Source organism: Prionailurus bengalensis, chromosome A3 (assembly GCF_016509475.1).
Source record: "Prionailurus bengalensis isolate Pbe53 chromosome A3, Fcat_Pben_1.1_paternal_pri, whole genome shotgun sequence".
Lineage (NCBI taxonomy): Eukaryota > Metazoa > Chordata > Mammalia > Carnivora > Felidae > Prionailurus > Prionailurus bengalensis.
This window is the reverse complement of record NC_057354.1, coordinates 100,462,745-100,483,198: the sequence shown is the minus strand read 5'-3', so window position 1 is coordinate 100,483,198 and position 20,454 is coordinate 100,462,745. Positions and strand designations below refer to the sequence as shown.

The window sequence follows — 20,454 nt, the reverse complement described above, 5'->3', positions numbered from 1 at the left end:
GATGCCACTGGCCTTGAGGGCTCCTTGTTAGAGCTGTGAGACTCCCCTGAGCAGTGTCCCCTGGAGGCAGCCATCCGCAAAGCCCGCTTTGCTGCTCACTCAGTCCTGATTGCATCCGGCTTGGCTCCTTTGTTCCACACCTAGTAAACTACTAGCACATTCCAGTCCCACCTCCCTGGACTGTACCGTCACCCTGTTCCCAATCTTTCATCACCCATTAACACATGCTCCCTGATGGCAACTGTGTTTCTCATACTGGCAGGGGCTTGAGGCCCACAGAAACCACACAAATGGCTGGGGAACCCCCAGCGTGTCACATGACCATCCTGTGCACAGTGGCACTAACTCCCGCCCCACTGGCACCATGAGTATCAGGGCGCTTCTTGGAACACAGATGCCAAGAGCCTCCACTGCAGAGGGTGCCTCAGTCATCAGATAAACTGATTGTCAAGATGGTGACAAGGAGCCAATGCTCTCTACCCCTGCACTCGCAGTAGTGTCTGCCCCTTGGCAGGTGGTGAGCTTGTCCCCAGGGTGCGCCCCCCCCCCCCCCCCGCCATGGGACCTGACCCTGGAGCCTGTGCCGCTGCAGAGGACACTTTCTTTCTCCTGAACCACCAGCTGTGCCCAGCCCCCACCCTGGAGGGGTCCCTAGGGGACATAGGCAGCATCACTGGACAGGGCTGCTCAGAGACACTCTGGAAATCTCATCCCCACAGCCTTGTCTCAGACTCTTGGGACCTTGGGGGGTTTTGTTTGTTCGTTTCATGTAAATGCTGTCTTGAGTAATGACAATCATGAGTCCCTAGAACCAGAGGAATTTTCTGGGAAAAGAGTAAGGAGAGGGTGGAGGTAGGTGGCCTGGGATGGTCCTGGGTTTGCTCCTTCAGTGCTTGCCCAGGGTCAAGAGCCAGGCAGGAAGCCCTTCAAAGCTTGCTCAAGAGTGGAGGAGGCTCGAGGGACGGGGGAAGAAATGGGAGGGGGCTCATTCTGGTTGCCCTAGCCCTGCCTCAGTCTCCTCCATAGCCCAGAGAGATGGGACCAGATGTGGACACTCAGAAGCCGCCAGTAGTCCAGGCTCATGGGACTCAGGGCAGGAGGACAGAAGAGCAGGAACTGGGCATCAAGCAGGAGTCGGTAGTGGAGAGACGGTGGCTGGCAGGAGTGTCACTGCTCAGAAGAGGCAGGGATCAAAGCACCTGGAGGGCTCTCCAGGGCAAAGGCAAACACTGAGGTCCCTGCTGCTCCCACAGAGCCCTGCCCCCACACCCCTCCCCCGTCACCACCACCACCACCCCCACCCCCCCCCCCCGCCTACTATAAGGGCCCCCGCCCAAGCAGGGTATCCAGGCTGTGGAGGTGACATGGCCAAGTCACACCTGCTGCCGTGGCTGCTGCTGCTCTCCACACTCTGTGGCCCAGGCGCTGGTGAGTCTCCCCAGCCTCTCCTCACCTCCCTCTCACCTGGGGCCAGGTGAGACATCCTGGGCATCTCCACGCTTACTGAGCTCTGGCTCTGAAGCAGGCATATCCCTACTTTGTACAATAGCCCCATTTCAAGATGAGCTCGGAGAGGCTCCAGGACTTGTCCAAAGTTCCACAGCTGGTGGGCGCTAGAGCAGGAAAGCAGAGCTATCTGACTTCATCGTGTTTAATGGCCAAATGCTCCCAGTAAATTGGATTTGGAGATTGGGTGAAGTCAGAGTGCCAGATGTGGCCTAAATTCCAAGGTTGCTCTGGCCCCAAACTGCAGCTGACCGGACCGCCTCATCTCTGACTTGTGCCCGGGGCCCTGAGTTCTGGTGCCAAAGCCTGGAGCAAGCCTTGCAGTGTAGAGCGCTGGGGCACTGCCTACAGGAAGTCTGGGGTTACATAAGAGCTGTGAGTACCACCCATGGATGCACCGAGACTGGAAGTCTGGTATAAAGGGTGCTGGGTAACCTCTGGATGGACCTGAGGGGATTCAAGCCCCACTAGGGGAGGGATAGGATGGATGGGATGTGATGGATAGGATGGGATGGGATGGGATAAGATGGGATGGATAGGATGGGATGAATGGGATGGGATGGGATGGGATGGGATGGGATGGGATGGGATGGGATGGGATGGGATGGGATGGGATGGGATGAGATGGGATGGGATGGGATGGGATGGGATGGAATAAGATGGGAGGCAGTTGCCTGTGTCTTAGAGTGTCCTGTCAGCCTCTACCTGCTCTGTTAGCCTAACACACCTGAGCTGGGGGCATGCCCCCCACTCAAGTGCCCCACCTGGGGCCCCCTCCCCAGGATGACCTGTGCCAGGAATGTGAGGACATCGTCCGCATCCTCACCAAGATGACCAAGGAGGCCATTTTACAGGTGATGAGGCCCAAATCCTGGATGAAGCTTATGGGCCAACAGCTGGGGGACAAAGCAGGGCACAGAGGTTAGCCCCCTATAGGAGCCATTTCCAGACCAAAAGTGAGGCCCAGGTCTGCCTGGGGACTCCAGGATCCTCCTGGCCAGGAGAGGGCCCCGGGAGTGAGCTCAGCAGCACAGCCAGAAATCGTCTTTCCGAAGGGGGAAGAGCCCTCCCTATATCCAACTACTTAATTTCTTGGCACTCTCTGAACTCTAGAGCCCTGGGAGAGGGTGGCCAGTCCACCTGGTGGTGGTCCTGCATCCAGGGACTCGGGTGGGGACAGATCTCAGAGAGGCCAGCCTGACTGTCCCTTCTCCAACCTTGTCGGCCTCCCACTGCCTCCCAGGACTCAATACGGAAATTCTTGGAGCGTGAGTGTGATGTTCTCCCCTTGAAGCTGCTCGTGCCCCAGTGCCATCACATGCTCGACACCTACTTCCCAGTGGTCATCGACTATTTCCAGAACCAGATTGTGAGAGCCCAGCAACCTCACCTCCAACCTGCCTCCCTGCACAGCCCCCATGCCCACCCATGCCGAGTTACCCACACATACAACACCCCAGCCCCCCCCCCCACATCCTACCCATGGCCTTTCCAGGAAATGCAGTGGTCCTCAGCCAGGTGCCCCAGATCACAGCCCTCCCTGCTCCGCTATACCATACAGAGTGGGCCTGCACGGTGGGCTTATAAAGACCCACCACACACCCTCACACCCTTCACACACACTCATACTACACACTCAGTCTCATGTAGAACGCACACCATCGCTCATACATACAAACACACTCTCACACCCATGCTTGCACTCATCCATTCTCACAAACATACACCCTCGTGCTCATTCACACACATTCCCGGACACCTGACCAATCACCCCACACGGTCCCACCTCTGCCTTTGGGCTCCCCCCACCTCGCCACAGAACCCTAAGCCACAGCTCCCAACCAGCCTGCTGGCCTCCACTCCAGGCTCAAAGCCAGTGGTCTTAGTACAAGTCCTTGAGCCAGGCTGGGAGGAAGTGGGCTCCCTCCCTCACCCTGCATTGTGCCCTAGAACCCAAAGGTCATCTGCAAGTACCTGGGCCTGTGCAGACCTGAGCGTCCGGAGCCAGGGCAAGAGCCAGAGCTGTCAGACCCCCTGCTGGACAAGCTGACCCTCCCCGTGCTGCCCAGAGCCCTCCAGGCGAGGCCTGGGCCTCATACACAGGTGAGGGAGGCCCCCTGCACTGCTGGCCCCTCATACCAGACAGATGGGAATCCAGAGAGCTGGGGCCACAGCCAAGGCCCATAAGTGTTTGCTCTAGGAAGGGCAGAGCCAGAAAGGGAAAAGAAGCTCTAAGCAGGGCCTAAAGCAGGAAGGGGAAAGGAGGAGGTGGGGGAGGCGGAGCCCGGAGAATGCCTTCTCCGGGTGTCCAGCCCAGCAGGCCTCACCTGGAGGCGATTCTCTCCCCAAGGACCTCATGGAGCAGCGGTTCCCCATCCCCCTCCCCTTCTGCTGGCTCTGCAGGATGCTGATCAAGCGAATCCAAGCCGTGATTCCCAAGGTGAGGCATCCAGGAATACTCGGAGCTGCTCTGCTCTGCAGGCCCTTCCACAGCTCCACCCTCCCCCACCCTTCCTCACACCCATCAAGAGAAGTAGGCAGGGGGGAGACATCGGTGCATTGCCCCCTCACAAGGGACCCCAGAGCTCAGGCTTGGGCTCTGGGGGCTAGGGTTCATTCAACAATTGTAAAGCCCCCCATCTATGCCAGGCATTGTCCCTACTTTGAACAAAAATGAAAAAGACCCAGGTCTTGTCCTCCAGTAGCTCATCATCTGATAGCAAAGAATCCCAGTTGTCTCCATAGAAAAGGTGCTTTAATTTGGCAAAAGGAGAATTTCTGCAGGTGCATTCCCCATCCTTACCCACGCCAAACTTGGGAGTCTCCCAGACCTGTAGTGACCATCACCCAGGGTCTCCTCGGCCCAGGGCTGCCCTGCCTTGGAATAGGGTACAAGGTAGTGAGGCCCTGCCCCCTGAGCTCTTCCCAGATGGCAGCTTGCAGGCCTCCTGGCACTGAGGGCTCATAGCAGCGGACAAGGTCCCCACTTTCCCAAGTTGGCACTGTGGGGGGAAAGGGTTTTTGCAGTTAGGTTCAGAGAATCAAAACAGATGACGAGAGGGGCTGAGCTGGTTGGTCAGGGAGAGTTTCTGGGGAGGTGGGGATTAAGAGGACAAGGCCCTGGCAGACGAAGGGTCACGGTCAAGAACAGGCATGGCAAGCCTGAGGAACAGAGAGCCAGTGTGGCCATGGCAGGTGGGCCCCGGCAGAGCAGTCAGAGAAGGGGACAGAGGGGCAGGCACTGCCGGGCCATGCGGAAATATCTAAGCCAAGTTAGGAAACACTGGCTTTTGTTGTGAATGCAATCTGCAGCTCTGGAAGGATTTCAAGCAGGGGGATGCTGTGATCTGATTCGCGCTTTAGAAAGATTGCTCTCCTACAGTTTGAAGAGCGGATTGGGCAGGTGGGAGGCAAGAATGAAAGGAGAACATTAAGGAGATGATTGCAGTCACCACGGTGAGAGAAGGCGGGCTCACTGGGACTGGGTGACGGAAGGGGCCTGGGGAGTGAGGATCTAGGATGGACGACTGGCTTGAGGAACGGGCTCTTTGGTGATGCCACCAGTTGAGATGCATAAACTTGAGAATACACAGGCTTGGCCAGAAAACTAAAACGCTCCTTAGCCATGAAGTCCAAGATGCCTCTGTGCCCTACAAAAGGAGATGTTAAGCAGGTAGCTGAATACCCCCAAGCCTCAGGGGAAAGCTCAGGTCCAGAGACCTCCATCTGAGAGTTGCTGGCTGTGGACAAGATTTAAATCTGAGGGAAAGAGTAGGGACATCCAGGGACATGGTGTGGACAGGGTGGAGGAGAAGGCCTGGTTCAGCAAGGGGAAATGCCAGCACCAGAGCATAGGCAACAGCCAGGAAGGAGCGGGAGGGGGGGAGGGCACAGCATGGCGTGATGTCACAGAAGCAGAGAGAGAAGGAAGCATTTCAAGAAGGAGGGGCTGAGAGCTGCTGTGAGGTGGAGGCAGGCACGACCAGTGTGATGGGGACAGAGGCCCGAATGGAGTGGGCCCCAGGGAGAAGGGAGGGCAAGAAGTAGAATGGCAAATATCCACAATTCCTTCAAGAAGCTTCTCCGGGAAGGGAGGCAGAGACAAGTGAGTCATGTTTGTGTGCCGATGAGACTGGCCAGCAGGTGGGAGAAGCAGTGAGGTGGGGGGAGAGCGTAACATAGGGGTGAAGTACTTGAGAAGGTAGGGGCAGGTGTCCAGTGCGCCACAGGCTGGCCTTTGATAGAGCAGGACCACTCCTCTGTCACTAAAGTGGGGAGGTTGAGCCAAGTGTGGATTCTGACACAAGCAGGTGTGAGTATTTGGTGAAATGTATCCCTTCGGAAGGTAAGACACCCCAGAGACGTGCAGTTCACTGTGTCCTGCTCCCAACTCCACCTTCCCAGCAATGGGGGCAGTGGGGCCACGAGCAGGGGTAGACCCAAGGCCAGTCTGTGGCATCCAGCTTCTTTACGCGTATTGATTGAATGAATAAAGGATGAGCGAATGAGCCAGAGTGCTCGTCACCTCTGCCTCTCTCCTTGCCCTTCAGCTAGGAGGCTGAGTTCGGGATCCGCGTGGGCTGGGGAAACTCCTTGCTTCCCCCAGGGGCTCCTGAAACCAGGGACATGCTGGCTCCAGAAGCCACAGATGAGAGCTAATCCACCTTCAGGGAAACATAGCAAGCCCTGGGTCTGCAGGGAGAAGATACAGGTCTGATTGCACCTATGCTCCGGGCCACCATATGGCCTTGGTGACGCTCACCCGTCTGGGCTGGCCATGATCCTTTCAGCAATTCCAGGGCCATTGGACCCAGGGCTGGGTCTGCACCTTGGTCCTGCACTCACTTAGTGACTCTGGCCAAGCCCCTTGGACTCTCCAATGCCCGGCATAATCGTTCTCCCTCCCAGAATAGAACCACTAGTGCTGGGCACAGAGTAGATCCTGCCAGGGAAGGTCCCACCCTGCCCTCTCTCTGCCCCCACCCCAGGGTGTGCTGGCCATGACCGTGGGCCAGGTGTGTCACATTGTACCCCTGGTGGTGGGGGGCATCTGCCAGTGCCTGGCCGAGCGCTACACTGTCCTCCTGCTGGACGCACTGCTGGGCCGCGTGCTGCCCCAGCTGGTCTGTGGCCTCGTCCTCCGCTGCTCCAACGAGGACGCCGCTGGCCCAGGTGAGCCTGCTGCCTCAGCCCCCTCCCACTGCCCACTCTTCTCTTCCCCTGCCCCTGGCCTTGCACCGCCCTCCCCCTCCCCAGTCCCCCCACACTGCACCGAGCAGGACAGGAACTGAGTACCTCTGCGGAGCAGTCTTCACTGTGTCCTCTCTAGTCCTCACAGCTCTGGAGTCCCTGCCTGGAGAATGGCTACCTGAAGAGTCCACGTGCCACCTCTGCATGTTTGTAACCAGCCAGGCAGGGAACAGCAGTGGGCCGGCCATGCTGCAGGCAATACGCCAGGCCTGCCTCAGCTCCTGGCCGGACAGGCAAAAGGTGCGGGACAGGCACGTCGGGGACTTGGGACCCTGGGCCTGCCCACAGTAGCGGTTGAGCCCAGGAAAGTCTTCCCAGTCAGAGACACACAGAGTGGTCTGACCACTGCCCTTGGGGAGCTCAGACGGACAGGCCAGGGACCAAAAAAACACGGAACAATAACTCAGGGCGAAACCTGCTACGGTCACAAGTTGCCTCTGGATGAAGGGCTCGGGCTCCAGAGGACCTGCAGGCCTCCCTCCTGGGCAAAGAATGAGGCCCAGTTATCTATGAGGAGCTGAATAACACCAGGGCCCACTGGAGCAGGAGGGGGCCTGGCCTTCTCTCCAGGGCCCCCGTCCTATCTTCGCCCCATCCCTCCTCTCAATGTGACTCACTGGGGACAAACCCACCTATGGAGAGGGCTGGGCTTGAAGGTCCTAGAGTCCAGGACTCAGAGTCAGTAAATTCCCTTCACAAAGTAAAACCCTGAGGGAAGCCTAATGACTACCTTCTCAGGAGGCAGGTTTCTGTATGGTACCGCCCTGCTCAATGATGTTTAGAGCTCCCCACCGCCCACCAACATCAGGTTGCCAAGACCAGAAGAGCTTTAAATTGGGGGGGATGGGGAGTTGGTGGCACAGGTCAGCCCCTGTGCCTGAGTTTCAAAGCCCTCATCTCCAGTGTCTCTGGCTTTCCCAACAGAAACCCTCCATTTCAGCCCATGCCGGCTCGTTCACAGCCAGAGCTGCTCAGTGGAGGCCGATGGCTGGATCTCCACTGGGTCAGGAGGGAGCCCTGGGGAGATCCAGATAAGGGGAGAGGCCAGGACGGTTAGATGGGAGAGTCTTGCAATGGGCCCGGTTCTACCCCACGCCTGTTTCTGTCCCCTTCCTCAGTGTGAACAATTTGTGGAGCAGCACATGCCCCAGCTGCAGACCCTAGTGTCCAGGGGTGGGGATGCCCACACCACCTGCCAGGTATGCTCACCCTCCCAGCTGGTGCTGGGACTTTCCTCAGATCCCAGAGCCCCCACCCTCTCTTGTCCATGATCTTCAGAGGCCCTGCTCCTCTGGGCCCAGGGCAACCCCAGGAGGGCAGGCCCAGGACTGGGAGGTCCCCCCCATGCTATTTTAACACAGAAAAGATAGTCTCGGATGGGTCAAGAAAAAGCCACAGAACAACAGAAAAGGAGACATATGGGAAGGGCAGCTTTAAGGAGTGTGGTCTGATGCACATTTGGGGACGGGGGTTGTTCACTGAGCAGTGTGTGCTCGGCAAGGGGTGCAAAGTGAGTGTTCTGGGGCAAGCACCCTACGTCTGCAGGCCCTAAACCCAGAAGGCCCATGGCTCAGGAGTGGCTCAAGAGGTCTCACACCAAGAGCACCCACCAGGTGGCAGGTGGCAAGCTGCCCCTTCCAGCTGGAGCTTCCTGTCCCCCTCGGAACTGGGAATGGGGAACAGGCCTCAGGCCCTCATGCTGTCCCTGTGGCAGGTCCTGGGGGCGTGTGGGACTACGTCCAGTCCTCTCCAGTGCATCCACGTTCCTCACTTCTGATGAGAACTCAAAGCCATGCCAGGTGAGTCCAGGCTTTCTAGTTGAGGGGAGGAAGAGGTGGGTGGGTCCTCACCCATCAGGACAGGGAGCCCCCTGCTCCCCAAGCAGGAAGAGGTGCCCAGTGCTGCTGGTTGCCCTATGCTCCTCCTCACAGGCCACAGCTCAAGGCTCCTGAGGGTCGCTGACGACACCACTTCAAGAATGGCCTCTCTCACACCCTCTCCTCAGAATCCTTGCTGCTGGTGCCAGGCCCAGCTCCCACCTCCCCTGCCCTGTCCCAGGCCCTCAAGGGGAGCTGCAGCCACCCTCTGCACCCACTGATGCTCTGTATTTGATGTACCAAGCCCAACCTTTCCTGAGGTTCAGGGGAAATCAGACTTTGCTGCACAAAAATGTTGTCTCCTCCGACGCCAGGAGCCCCACCATCATCGGACCCCGCCTTCCGGAGACGCACTTCTCTCTCCCTATCATTGTCCAAGTCAGAGGTAGCACCTTGGAGTGTGAGGGGCGAGTCAGATGCAGCCTCTGTGACCAGGTGCCCCAGGACAGGGAAATGGCCCTGAGAGCGACAGACATAGCAACCATGGGCTTGAAGTGTCACTGAGAACAAACCTGGCCCACTTTGCCAATATGCTCAGAGCCAGCCCCTAACATGACAGCCATTTATCCATTTGTTCACTCATTTTTTTAAAAAAACGTGGGTGCCTTTGGCCAGGCTACATTCTCTAGGCACAAGGTCTACAGATGGGAATAAAACAATGAACCCCGTGCCCTCCTGGAGCTCAAGCCCCAGGTTCCGACTCTTCCTGCTCCTGAATCACAAGCCCCTGTGGGGGAGGGAGTGTCTGCCCCAACTCAGACCTATCCCACAGGGACCAGATTAATGTTTCCCTCCATCCTAATGACAGCTGGGGGGAACCCTGAGGGCCGGGGAGCTGCCCAGGGGACCAGGGCAGTGTCCTCTCCCCAGCAACCAGGGCTTCCAGGACCAGAAGAGCTGGGTCTTCCAGCCTGTTGAAACAGGAAAAGCAACGGATTGACACAGAGGACCTGAGCTCTGATCCCAACTCTGCCATCAACTGGCCATGGATCCCCAGCCAAGATATGTTGCCCCCTCCCTGCCTCTCATTCTCCTCAGAGGCAAAGGAGGATCGAATAAGGTGGTCTCTAGGATTCTTGGGTTCTTGCATGTGACAAGGCTCCTCCTCAGGCTCCCTGCCCCCTGCCCACACTGAGAAACACCCTTCACTCCCACAGTACCCTTCCCACCTCCTTTCCTCAGAAAGACGTTAAGCTGGTGCACCACAAACCTGCAGCTTGTAACCTCAGTCGTGTGTCAGTCTTACCTGTCCTGTCTCTAGCCACAGCCCAAGCCAGTGCGACTTCCATCCTCTCTGGGTGTGAGGTACAGCCAAGGCAGCATCTTCTGAAGGAGGTCTGCAAGAGGGGGCCTCCGGCCTGGGAACTTCCGGCCAGACTTCACACTGCGCTGGAGCCAGTCCAGTTCCTACAACACCCAGGAGCTGGGTCCAGGGGAACCCATCAGCCACACAGTCCCTCCCTGGCTCCCAGACGACAACGGGGTAGAAGCTGGGGCCTGCCTCACTTGATCTCCACGTGGGCAAGATACTGGCTTTTACAATTATTTTGCTAATACTTTCACAAAGTTCAAATTCAGAAGAATAAAAAAAATGGGAACATAAAGTACCATAAAAGATGGATAGATGAAGTCAAACTTTTTTTTAAAAATCAGGTCGATGAAGTGTCAAGAATGGACAGAGCAGGGCTCAAGCATGGTGTGAAGCTGACTGGAGAAACTTTCATTATTTGAAATGTTCTGCAGCTTAAGAGCTGTCACTTTAAGATGCAAAGAGGGGTTTTCTTTTTATCTTTTTGTAAGGTGAGCTTCCAACTTTTGATTGAAATTCCAGCGTGATTCCATTTCTGCTAGGATTTCTCCCCTCAAAGCTCAGTTGGGGTGCATGCTAAAAATCGGTTCCTCTGTACTACAATACCTGTAACAATTCTAATAACATCTATTGCTTCATACTAAAAGGAAAAAGACACAGTTGTTTAAGATGCCCCCCCCCCCCGAGGGTACCTAGTCATTCTCCTCCTTCACAGAGCAGATGCCCACAGTGCATCCTGTAATGGCTTCCAGCCTGCCCCCACCCCTTCTCCCAAAGAGTCCACTCACTGTGATGAGATGAGGTGGTTAGGGTACCAAAACCTCAAAATACACACCAAAACAAAAAACTGAATAAACCTTTACCATTAAAGATCTAGGTGCCTGGAAGTGCCTCTTTATTTATAAAAGAACTTTTGTCATGTGTCCTGTTATGAAAGAAATACATGTTTAGTATCGAAAACTCAGAAAGGAGTGGAAATCACCCACAATCCTACCAATCCCAGAAAAGGACTAGAGCGGGATGTATACTTTGACACTGAGCTATAGACAGGACATTTTCAACTCATTTTCCCCACATCTGTGCCATTCAAGCTCCAGGGAAAAGCTTTCTATACAATGTGCTCTTGGGGTAAGGATGTTGTACACAAATCCTTGGCCTTTGAATTTGAACTTTTAAGAGGATTTTTGTAAAACTATAGCAGTCTATTGTCTTGGAAGCCATTATTTCAATTACAAGACTAAGACTCTCTTCTACAAGAGAAGAGAGTTTCAAATTTTTTAAAAACTTGGCTGTGAAGACGGTGAGACAAAGCATGAAGGAGGTGAGGCATTGATAATTTACCACCAAAGGGGCATCTAGGTGGCTCAGTTGATTAAGTGTCCGACTTCGGCTCAGGTCATGATCTCACGGCTCGAGGGTTTGAGCCCCACATCGGGCTTTGTGCTGACAGTGCGGAGCCTGCTTGGGATTCTCTCTCTGCCCCTTCCCCTCTCTCTCTGTCTCTCAAAATAAATAAATAAACAGTTTAAAAAATAAACAAAATAATTTACCACTGAAGCCAGCGTGGGAACGAGCTCCTGATAATGGAAGAGGAGGCTTCATTCAACAGGAGGTCAGGAATCGAGCAGCCAGTGGAAGGAGAGAACTGCAGGAAGTGGCTACAGCTGAGATTCAGAGGGTCCCTGAGACACACCCAGTATCCTGCACGCCCAGAGCAGGGTGGGAAAGGAGAAGCCCCAGGAGGTGTGGGGGCCTAAGAGCAGAGAGGACTTTCCAGGGTGCAGCATGAGGAGAACACAAGTCCTTTAGAGAAGGCTGCCTCCAACAGGAGATTAGAAAGAGTACAAAACACAGCCTTACAGAGGGACCTAGGCAGATAGGCCTGAGGACTGCCTCAGAGGGTGCTCCCTGCAGTGACACAGAAGAGCAACTCCACCCCCATAGCCCAAGAGGCCATCCAAATCAGCTCTGGACAAAATGGTGGGCCCACAAGAGCCCGTGACTGGGGACAAAGCACTGACAGATCTTGTGGACCTTGAGAAGAGCAGGCACATGGAGAGGGAGACCTAGAGGACCAGGGAGAGCACCATCACCAATACCTCTCCTCATGACTGGGCAGCTGGTAAATCATTCCCAGAGAAAAGGGAAGGAGGATCCAGTGGTTAGGAACCCAAGAGGAGCTGACTATTAAACAAGGAACTGAGTCACTTTCAAATGGAAATATTATATTTTGGGGGCTTAAGAGCCAAAATGAATTCAGTTATAAAGAAATAAAGACAGTTACTTTTATGTCCTCCTGATTAATAACAGATTTAAAATCCACAACACAATCATTATAACATTTTACTATAGGCCATTCCAAACTTTTCTCTGCACATACACAAAAATAGACACAACAGATTTACAACAATGGAAACATCCTACACATGCTGCTTTGTAAACTGAACAACTGCTTTCTTCATTTAAAAATAATCTTTTGGGGGGCACCTGCCTCAGTCAGTGGAGAGTGTGATTCTTGATCTCAGGATTGTGAGTTTGAACCCCACTGGGTGTAGAGATTACTTAAAAATAGAATCTTAAGGAGCGCCTGGGTGGCTTAGTCAGTTAAGTGTCCACCTTCAGCTCAGGTCATGATCTCACAGTTTGTCAGTTCAAGCCCTGCGCTGGGCTCTGTGCTGACAGCTCAGAGCCTGGAGTCTGCTTCAGTTTCTGTGTCTCCCTCTCTCTCTGCTCCTCCCTCACTTGCACTCTTTCTCTCTCAAAAATAAATTTAAAAACCATTAAAAAAATTTTTTTAATCTTTAAAAGATAATAAAAATAATAAGTAAAATAAGAATAAAATAAAATAAAATAAAATAAAATAAAATAAAATAAAATAAAAATCATCTTTCCAGGTCAAAATAGTCATCTGTCATCACTGGTAACTGCCACATGATATATTTTTTTCTGGATATAAACTCTTCCCTTTTTTAAACAACTACTGTCAACAGTGTGGTGGAAAATAAAAATCCTGGCTCTTACATCTTTATTTACTAGTCTATTTTCTTGAAGTCAATCCCAAGACATGAACTTTTGGGGACAAAAACTATGCACATCTTTACTTTTAATATAGGCTGCCATTACCGAACTACCCCTCTGCACCAGCTGTACCAATTTCTATCCCAATAGCAAACGCGTACCCCTTCTCCACTGTCAACAAAGCTAAGTAGTAGCAATCTTTCAAATCTTTGCTAATCTAAAATATAAAAATGACCTCCCCGGTTGTTCTACTTTGCATTTCTTCAGTTACTAAGTGAACTTTTTTACATGTTCATTGGCCATTTACATTTTACCTTTTATGAAATGTCTATTTGGGGCTTTTGCCCCATTTTCCATGGAAATACTCTTTTTATTGTCTTGTCAGTAAAAACATATCAGGTATATTCATTTCTTTACTTCATGTTGCAAAATTTACCGTCATGGCAGCTCTTTCTGCCCATGGGTCCTGTCCCTGTGCTTTCATAAATTAAACAACTTTTTGTACCCCTCCCCCCCAAACTTTACCCTGTCATGTCTTTTATATTTAGGTTGTGTTTTCCACGTGTCTATCTTTTTTTTTGTGACTTCTGGCTAAGAAAACATGAATTCCACTTCTTTCTCATGTATGGTTCAGACCAGCCAGAGCCTGAAGGCTCCAAAAGTGGAAGCAAATGTGGAGATCACAGTCATAAAAACATATGACTCTGGTTTAGACAGCAGTGGTGGAAGCCACATGTCACCCACAAAGGACCTGAAGCTTCTGCACACAGAACATGACAGTCAGCTCTGACAGTGGTCCCCACCCTTTCAGGGAATGGTGTCTATTGTCACCATCTTGGGTGGGTTTAAAGAGAGAAAAATATTTGTGTGAAAGAAGGGTATGGAGAACACAGACTTAGCACTATATAATTTGCTTGATGAACATTAACAACTAACTCTTAAGTACCAAGCATTTCCCTAGGGCTGGGCACAAAAGAGACAGTTCCTATCTGCCCTTTTGGAACTTAGAGTCTAGCTGGGAAGACAGACACTAATCAAAGAATCACAGGGGGAAAAAAAACGAATACCTCAGGTGTGATACATGCTATCAATCAGAGATAAACGGTACTGAGGAGGTATGAGAGGTCAGAGAGGTGAAGAAAGATCAAGTTAAAAGGGAAAGAGCACCCCTAGCAGAGGAAGCAGATGGCATAAAGGCCTGCATTTTGTGGCACATCTGAGCGATGGAACGAATGACAGTGAGCCTGGGATCAAGGACCAGAAGAAACTTCCCAAGTGAGGCTGAGAGGCTAAGGACTTCCATCTTTATCCTAAGAGCCAACAAAATGTCTTCAGTGGGAGATCGGGGTATGGGGGAGAAACACTTGGTTAGGTGTGTGCTTTAAAGGACTGGTCTGGCCAAAGTGTGAATGAATTGGGGGGAGGGGACAAGGGAATGGGATGAGACCTGTTAGAGAACCACTGTAAACAGAAACTAGCAAGAGCTTACACTAGAATGACAGGGCCTGTGCAGAAGTCACATGGATCAGATGGGGACTCCAACTGAAGCTATTGTCCCAGATACAGCATCTTTACTGACACAGCACTGCCCCTGGCCCTTGGCATGCTGCTTTGGCTCCTTTCTCTCCATACCAGTTTATAAAGCTCACCAGAAATAGTTGCTTTCACCTGGCAAGCCCAACAGTACACCTTCACAGTGTTGCCTCAGGACAATGTCTATTCTCCTGCTCTACAATAATACCATTCACAGACATCTTGATCACCCTGACTTCCACAAAATATCACACTAGTGTACTATACTACTGACATTATGATGATGTTATTTGAAGAACAGGAAATAACAAGTATTTTTTTTAAGTTTTATTTTGAGAGAGACAGACAGTGCGAGTGGGGGAGGGACCAAGAGGGAGGCAAAGAGAGACAGAATCCCAAGCAGGCTCCGCTCTGCCAGCTGCAGAGCCTGACATGGGGCTCAAACCCACAAGCCATGAGATCATAGCCTAAGCTGAAACCAAGAGTCAGACACTTAAGCAACTGAGACACAGATGCCCCAGGCACTTTAGGTATCTTAGTAAGACATAAGCAAACAAGAGAGTGAGATTTAACCCTAGAACAGTTCAGGAGCCTGCCACCTCAGAGAAGTTTCTGGGGTCTACAGTGTGGTCTAGAGTATAACAAAATATCCCCTCCTTTGTGAAAGACAGGTTGCTGTACTTCACAGCACCTGTCACCACAACCCTACCACCTGCCCGGGCAGGTCCAAAGAAAAAGGGCCAATGTTTGGTAGGGTTTTTTGTTTTTTGGGGTTTTTTTTTGCTTCTGGAGACAACATATACCACATTTGTGTGCCAACAGAGGCTTATACATGGGCTCAACAACACAGACTTCCCCTCCCCCTGACCTGAGCAGTATTTCTGAATATCTAATTTGCCAACAGCAAGAATTAACAGTGAGTATGGCACTATTCCTTGTGGGCATCAGCCAGCTACCTGGTGCAGGCTAATTATACCCTCTGTTATGGAGGCAGAGATCTGTCCTCAGAGGAATAGAAACACATTCTGGATATGGATTTGCCTTCCCTGCCCATGTTTCTAGCAGCAACACCATCCCATGGATTCTCAGAATGCCTTATCAACCATCTTGGCATTTCATGCAGCAACTGGTGAAGGAACGATCTTCACAGCAAAGGATGCTCAACAATGGGCTCGTGTCCATAGATTTAACTGGCCTTAACACATACACCTATCATCTGGAAGGAGCTAGCCTCACTGAAAGGTAGAATGGCTTACTGAAAACTCAGCTACAATACCAGCCGGTGCTCATCTTACAGGATACAGTACATGCTTTGACTCATTATACGGTGCTCTCTCCCCCATCGCCAAAATACATAGATCTAAAAAATGGGTGGATGTTGGTGTGATTCCTCTTTTACACCTAACAACCTTGCAGGATTTTTGCTTCTGTCCCAGCAACTTTAAGCTTTACTTGTTTAGAGATCTTCATTCCCAAGAGAGAAATGCTTCCACCAGAGAAAACAATAATGGTTCCACTCAGAAGAGCAGACTATCACATGGACATTTGGGGCTCCTTATGCTACTAACCCAACTAGGCGGGGGGGGGGGGGGGGGGGGGGGGGCAGGGAGGGACAGGTGGAGAGTGTCATCGCCTTGTCAGAGTGACTGATCCTGATTCCCAAGATAAAATTGGGTTGCTCTTACAAAATGCAGGCAAGATGGCCCATGTCCAGTAGTAAAGGTTAACAGAAAACTACAGCAACCCAAAGGGGGTGGGGGGGGCAGGATGATTAGTCAGGTCCTTAGGGACTAATCTGGGTCACCCTCCCACGTACACAGCTCCAATCAGCTCAGGCTCCGGCTGAGGGCAGACTAGATTCAGAAGGAGGAATGGAAGAAGTATGCATATCAATTGCAGCCTTTGCCCTGTTACAGAAATACTGACTGTAACTTTATTTTCTACTTGCTTGTTATATACACATGATAATGTGTAGATGGAAACCATTTTTACTCTCCTTTCCACTTTTTTTTTTTAACGTTTATTTTTGAGACAGAGAGAGACAGAGCATGAATGGGGGAGGGGCAGAGAGAGAGGGAGACACAGAATCGAAAGCAGGCTCCAGGCTCCGAGCCATCAGCCCAGAGCCGGACGCGGGGCTCGAACCCACAGACCGCGAGATTGTGACCTAAGCTGAAGTCGGACGCTCAACCAACTGAACCACCCAGGCGCCCCTCCACTTTCATTTTATAAACCACTTGTTGGAAATTAACTTCACAATTTAGTCTTTAGGCAACAGAATATTCAGTGGGACTATGACTGGATCGGAAGAGTAACCGATATAGCCATCGGTTGATCCAGGACTCTTAGGACGTCTCATTTTGGGAAAGGTTGAAAACTTATTCACTTATAAGAAGGGGAGCAGTTTTTTGTTAGGCAGAAACACAGAATTGTTTTGTTGCTGTTGCATAGGAGTTCAAATGTGCATAAAAGAGTGTAAATGGAAGCTGAGCCATCGAGGGGTGGACTGTACCTATTACCAATTTAGTGCCTCTCAACTCCAAATTCAACCCTTTTCGCCTGCTCTGTGAAGGTGAATTCGAGCCCTTTAGATTTTTCCTTGCCAGCTGCCATCGATGCTTTGTCTAAAGAGGGTGCTGGAGACAGCCTACAGGAACACAGGGCTCTGTGTCCCAGTTCCAGCGTGCTCACTCGAAAGCAACACGTGCAGCCTTCTCCAGCAGCAGGCTGTCGTGGTGCTCGCAGTCTCCGGTGCCTGGCTCCTACGGTACACACCAGCTTCACCCAGCACTCCTCTCCTCCTCAGGTAGTTTGGAAGAGGAGTGAGCCGCCTCCCCATAAACGCACTAGAAAGACCTCTGACAGGTTCCAGCCGTCAGACTTTCAGCAAGATCTGGATCTCAGCCTCAGACACCATGTCAGCCCCAGGTAGCAGCTGTCCCTTATACCTGCTATTCCTACATTCTTCAGAGTTCTCTTGTTACCAGCCAATCCCTCGTTACTTCAATCCCTGGTTACAGTTAATAATTCTTGAAATTAAGCTTTCCCTGATCAAGTTACTGTATGGTTTCTCTCTTCTAACTGGACCTGAACTAAGGTGGCACTAGCTCAGACTAGACAGTGGAAGAGTTGATGAAAGTAGGGAGATTCAAGAGACACAAGATTAAATCGACAGGATTTGGTGATAGATTAGACAAGGGAAATGGGGGCAGGGGGAGGAGGACTCCTGCACAAATGTCCAGTTTATACAACTAAATGAAGGTGAACCTTTCTCCAGACTGTTCCTAATCAATGACTGAACTTGAAGAAAGCCATCTCTGAATCATTCTTCTGACCAGCACTCTTTGCTCTGGGCTCCCCATTGGCCTGGCTGAGGCTTTCTCAGAATTGTACTGCAGTCAGATGCTCTTCCTACCTTCCTTCCTTCCCTCCTCCCTCACACACCCCTGCACTGTAGGCTGAAACCACCCACCTCCAGACATCTAGCTAGGCAAAATAACTCACTGCTCTTAGTCAGCTATTTTGTTACCTAGAGACAAACTGCATCCCAAATGACAAAGCACCTGCAAGCAGATAAATAGCCTAAGGGAAGGATATAAAACAAGAGGCTGGTTTAAAAACAGGAAAACATTTAATCCACTCCAAAAAACACATCAGGAACCACGGGAAAAATACCTATGATGGAAGAAGGATGTTGCTGGCTTCATGCTCTTATTCCTAGAATCCTGAGGCTCTGATGCTTAGAAGATATTATCTGGTCCTTCAGCTACTCCCAGATATCCAGAAATAAATTACACACATCTGTAAAAAGAGTTCTGGCCTGCTGAAGCCAGGGAGAGCTAGACAGAAAGGAGAAAGGAGCATCGATCTATAATCACCTGATGAAAGAGCAGCCGGGTGGCAGCCCAGAGCCATCCCAGGTGGGTGGGCCCCTCTGACGCTCTGATGTGAACCAGAACCCACAAAACGGGTTGGCCCAGGGAATGTGCCAGTCAGCCTACGTTCAGCAATAACTTTGATACTACTACATCTTCAGCCAAAGCCCCAGGGAGCAAAGCCCTAAACTCCTCCTTCAAGCCCCCTGCTGGTTGGTCTCATCATTATCTCGCCTCTTCCAAATCTGTAAGAAATTAATACAACAGACATGTAGCAGCTGGCATTCATCCACACATATCTATCAAGTACCTCTCCTACCCTAAGCAATGGACAACCTGTCCCTCCACTTCCATATTTGTATGTCTCCTGAAACTAACTCGTAATAATCTTTCAGAAAATTCCCTTTTGCTTCTCTCCTCACTTTCCATCCCAAACTCACTTTCTAAAAATGAACTCATAATTAAGCCTATAACCATAGACAAAGTCATTAAAGAAAGAGTTATCTCTAGGGGTGCCTGGGTGGCTCAGTCGGTTAAGCGTCCGACTTCAGCTCAGGTCACGATCTCACAGTCCGTAAGTTCAAGCCCCACGTCAGGCTCTGTGCTGACAGCTCAGAGCCTGGAGCCTGCTTCAGATTCTGTGTCTCCCTCTCTCTCTCTGCCCCTCCCCTGCTCATGCTCTGTTTCTCTGTCTCAAAAATAAATAAAAACATTAAAAACTTTAAAAAAAAAAAGACTTATTTCTAGAATGAAAAGTGTCTCCCTTCCTTTTTATAAGGCTATTGCTTTTTCTTAGTCTCAGTCTTCCTTCTTTGTTAGGTACCAGAACAGTTATAAGAAGTAGAGATACTCTGCTCCACGAGTTCTCAATCCAATAGAGAAGACAGTTAAAATAAGGTTGGTGTTCTAGTAAAGACATGCAGAAAGCGCATGGGGTCACGAAGAGTGCTAACTTGACTTAGGATGCTGGGGAAAGCTTGAGAGCCGACTCCTAGTTGGGTGTCCTGATGATTCTAAGCTCTTCCTCCTTGAAACCAAACCACATACCTCTGTAAAACTAACCTAGCCACACATATAACCTCCTTGCTCATCCATAAATCTTCTAAGATTCCCTGCCCTTCTCTTTTCTGACAATCACTCCTGGGCTCTCAGGGCCATCTGATCTTGGCCCCACCTCACTCCTCAGTGCATCCCAACAGGTACCCAGTCTAACCAAGGCTTTAACTCAATCCCACTTCCTGCCTTGACTCACATCATTCCTCTCACCGGCCTCACACCCCGTCTGTTCAACACTCACCAAGTTCGTGCCCAACCCACCTGAATGTAAGCCTCCGACAGCGTGATCATCTGGGGAAGGATGTCAGTCACCTGGAGGTCTTGTAATTCATACCATTTGCCTGTCCCCTGCAAAAAAGTATGAAGAAATGGGTTAGTCTGCTCCCTAAAACCAAAAGGTGTAGAAAGAAAAGACTGCAGCAAAAAGCGAGAAAAATCAGAAGAACAGCCACTAGACTATCACTCAGCAAGAGTCATATTAAGAGGGTGCATGACTTCTGCTGCCATCATTCAATTTAAAGAGTTCTTGGGGTGCTGATCTTGGCAAACTCAATCCCTGCCTTGGATTCCTCGAAGTACAGTGGAGTCTCCCAACACTTTTAAGAATTTATATGGGGAGGGGCGCCTGGGTGGCTCACTCAGTTAAGCTTCTGACTTCGGCTCAGGTCATGATCTCACGGTTTGTGAGTTCGAGCCCTGTGTTGGGCTCTATGCTGATAGCTCGGAGACTGGAGCCTGCTTCGGTTTCTGTGTCTTCCTCTCTCTCTGCCCCTCCCCCACTTGTCCTCTGTCTCTCAAAAATAAATAAATGTAAAAAAAAAAAAAGAAGAATTTAGATGGGCAATAAAGAGAAAAAAGAGGAAGCCCTCTACTCCTCACCTAAGATGACTCCTTGTTGCCCATAAATGTTAGATTAGACACAGTTAGCAGGTGCAATGTTAACTACTGGGAAAACTTAAAAGTAGATATCCCCACCCCCAATGACAGAGAGCACAACAACAGCCAAGAAAAGCGTCCTTCATGGACACTG

General features: G+C 51.1%; 2 protein-coding genes across 5 annotated transcripts in view; one reads left to right on the top strand and one right to left on the bottom strand.

Annotated features, from left to right (window-relative positions):
• The first annotated feature begins 1,318 nt into the window (after window positions 1-1,318).
• SFTPB (surfactant protein B) lies at window positions 1,319-10,073 on the top strand. 4 transcript variants are annotated; one of them, XM_043603878.1, is made up of 11 exons: window positions 1,319-1,428; window positions 1,754-1,881; window positions 2,289-2,360; window positions 2,750-2,875; window positions 3,457-3,609; window positions 3,857-3,946; window positions 6,495-6,678; window positions 6,836-6,996; window positions 7,875-7,955; window positions 8,471-8,555; window positions 9,895-10,073. In XM_043603878.1, the coding sequence occupies exons 1-10, from the start codon at window positions 1,365-1,367 to the stop codon at window positions 8,531-8,533; spliced, it is 1,122 nt and encodes a 373-aa protein (XP_043459813.1). In that variant the 5' UTR covers window positions 1,319-1,364; the 3' UTR covers window positions 8,534-8,555; window positions 9,895-10,073. The 4 variants fall into 4 exon arrangements, with proteins under 4 accessions (XP_043459813.1, XP_043459814.1, XP_043459811.1 ...); XM_043603879.1 differs by lacking the exon at window positions 9,895-10,073 and adding an exon at window positions 9,504-9,842 and having other exon boundaries at window positions 6,564-6,678; XM_043603876.1 differs by lacking the exon at window positions 9,895-10,073 and adding an exon at window positions 9,504-9,842.
• Window positions 10,074-18,105: 8,032 nt separating this feature from the next.
• USP39 (ubiquitin specific peptidase 39) overlaps window positions 18,106-20,454 on the bottom strand; it is a 34,371-nt gene continuing 32,022 nt past the window's right edge. The window contains exons 12-13 of the mRNA XM_043603863.1: window positions 19,686-19,772; window positions 18,106-18,613 (exon numbers count right to left, since the gene is read on the bottom strand). Of these exons, the coding sequence (XP_043459798.1) occupies window positions 18,566-18,613; window positions 19,686-19,772 (135 nt within the window). The 3' untranslated portion in view covers window positions 18,106-18,565. The remainder of the gene's footprint in view (window positions 18,614-19,685; window positions 19,773-20,454) is intronic.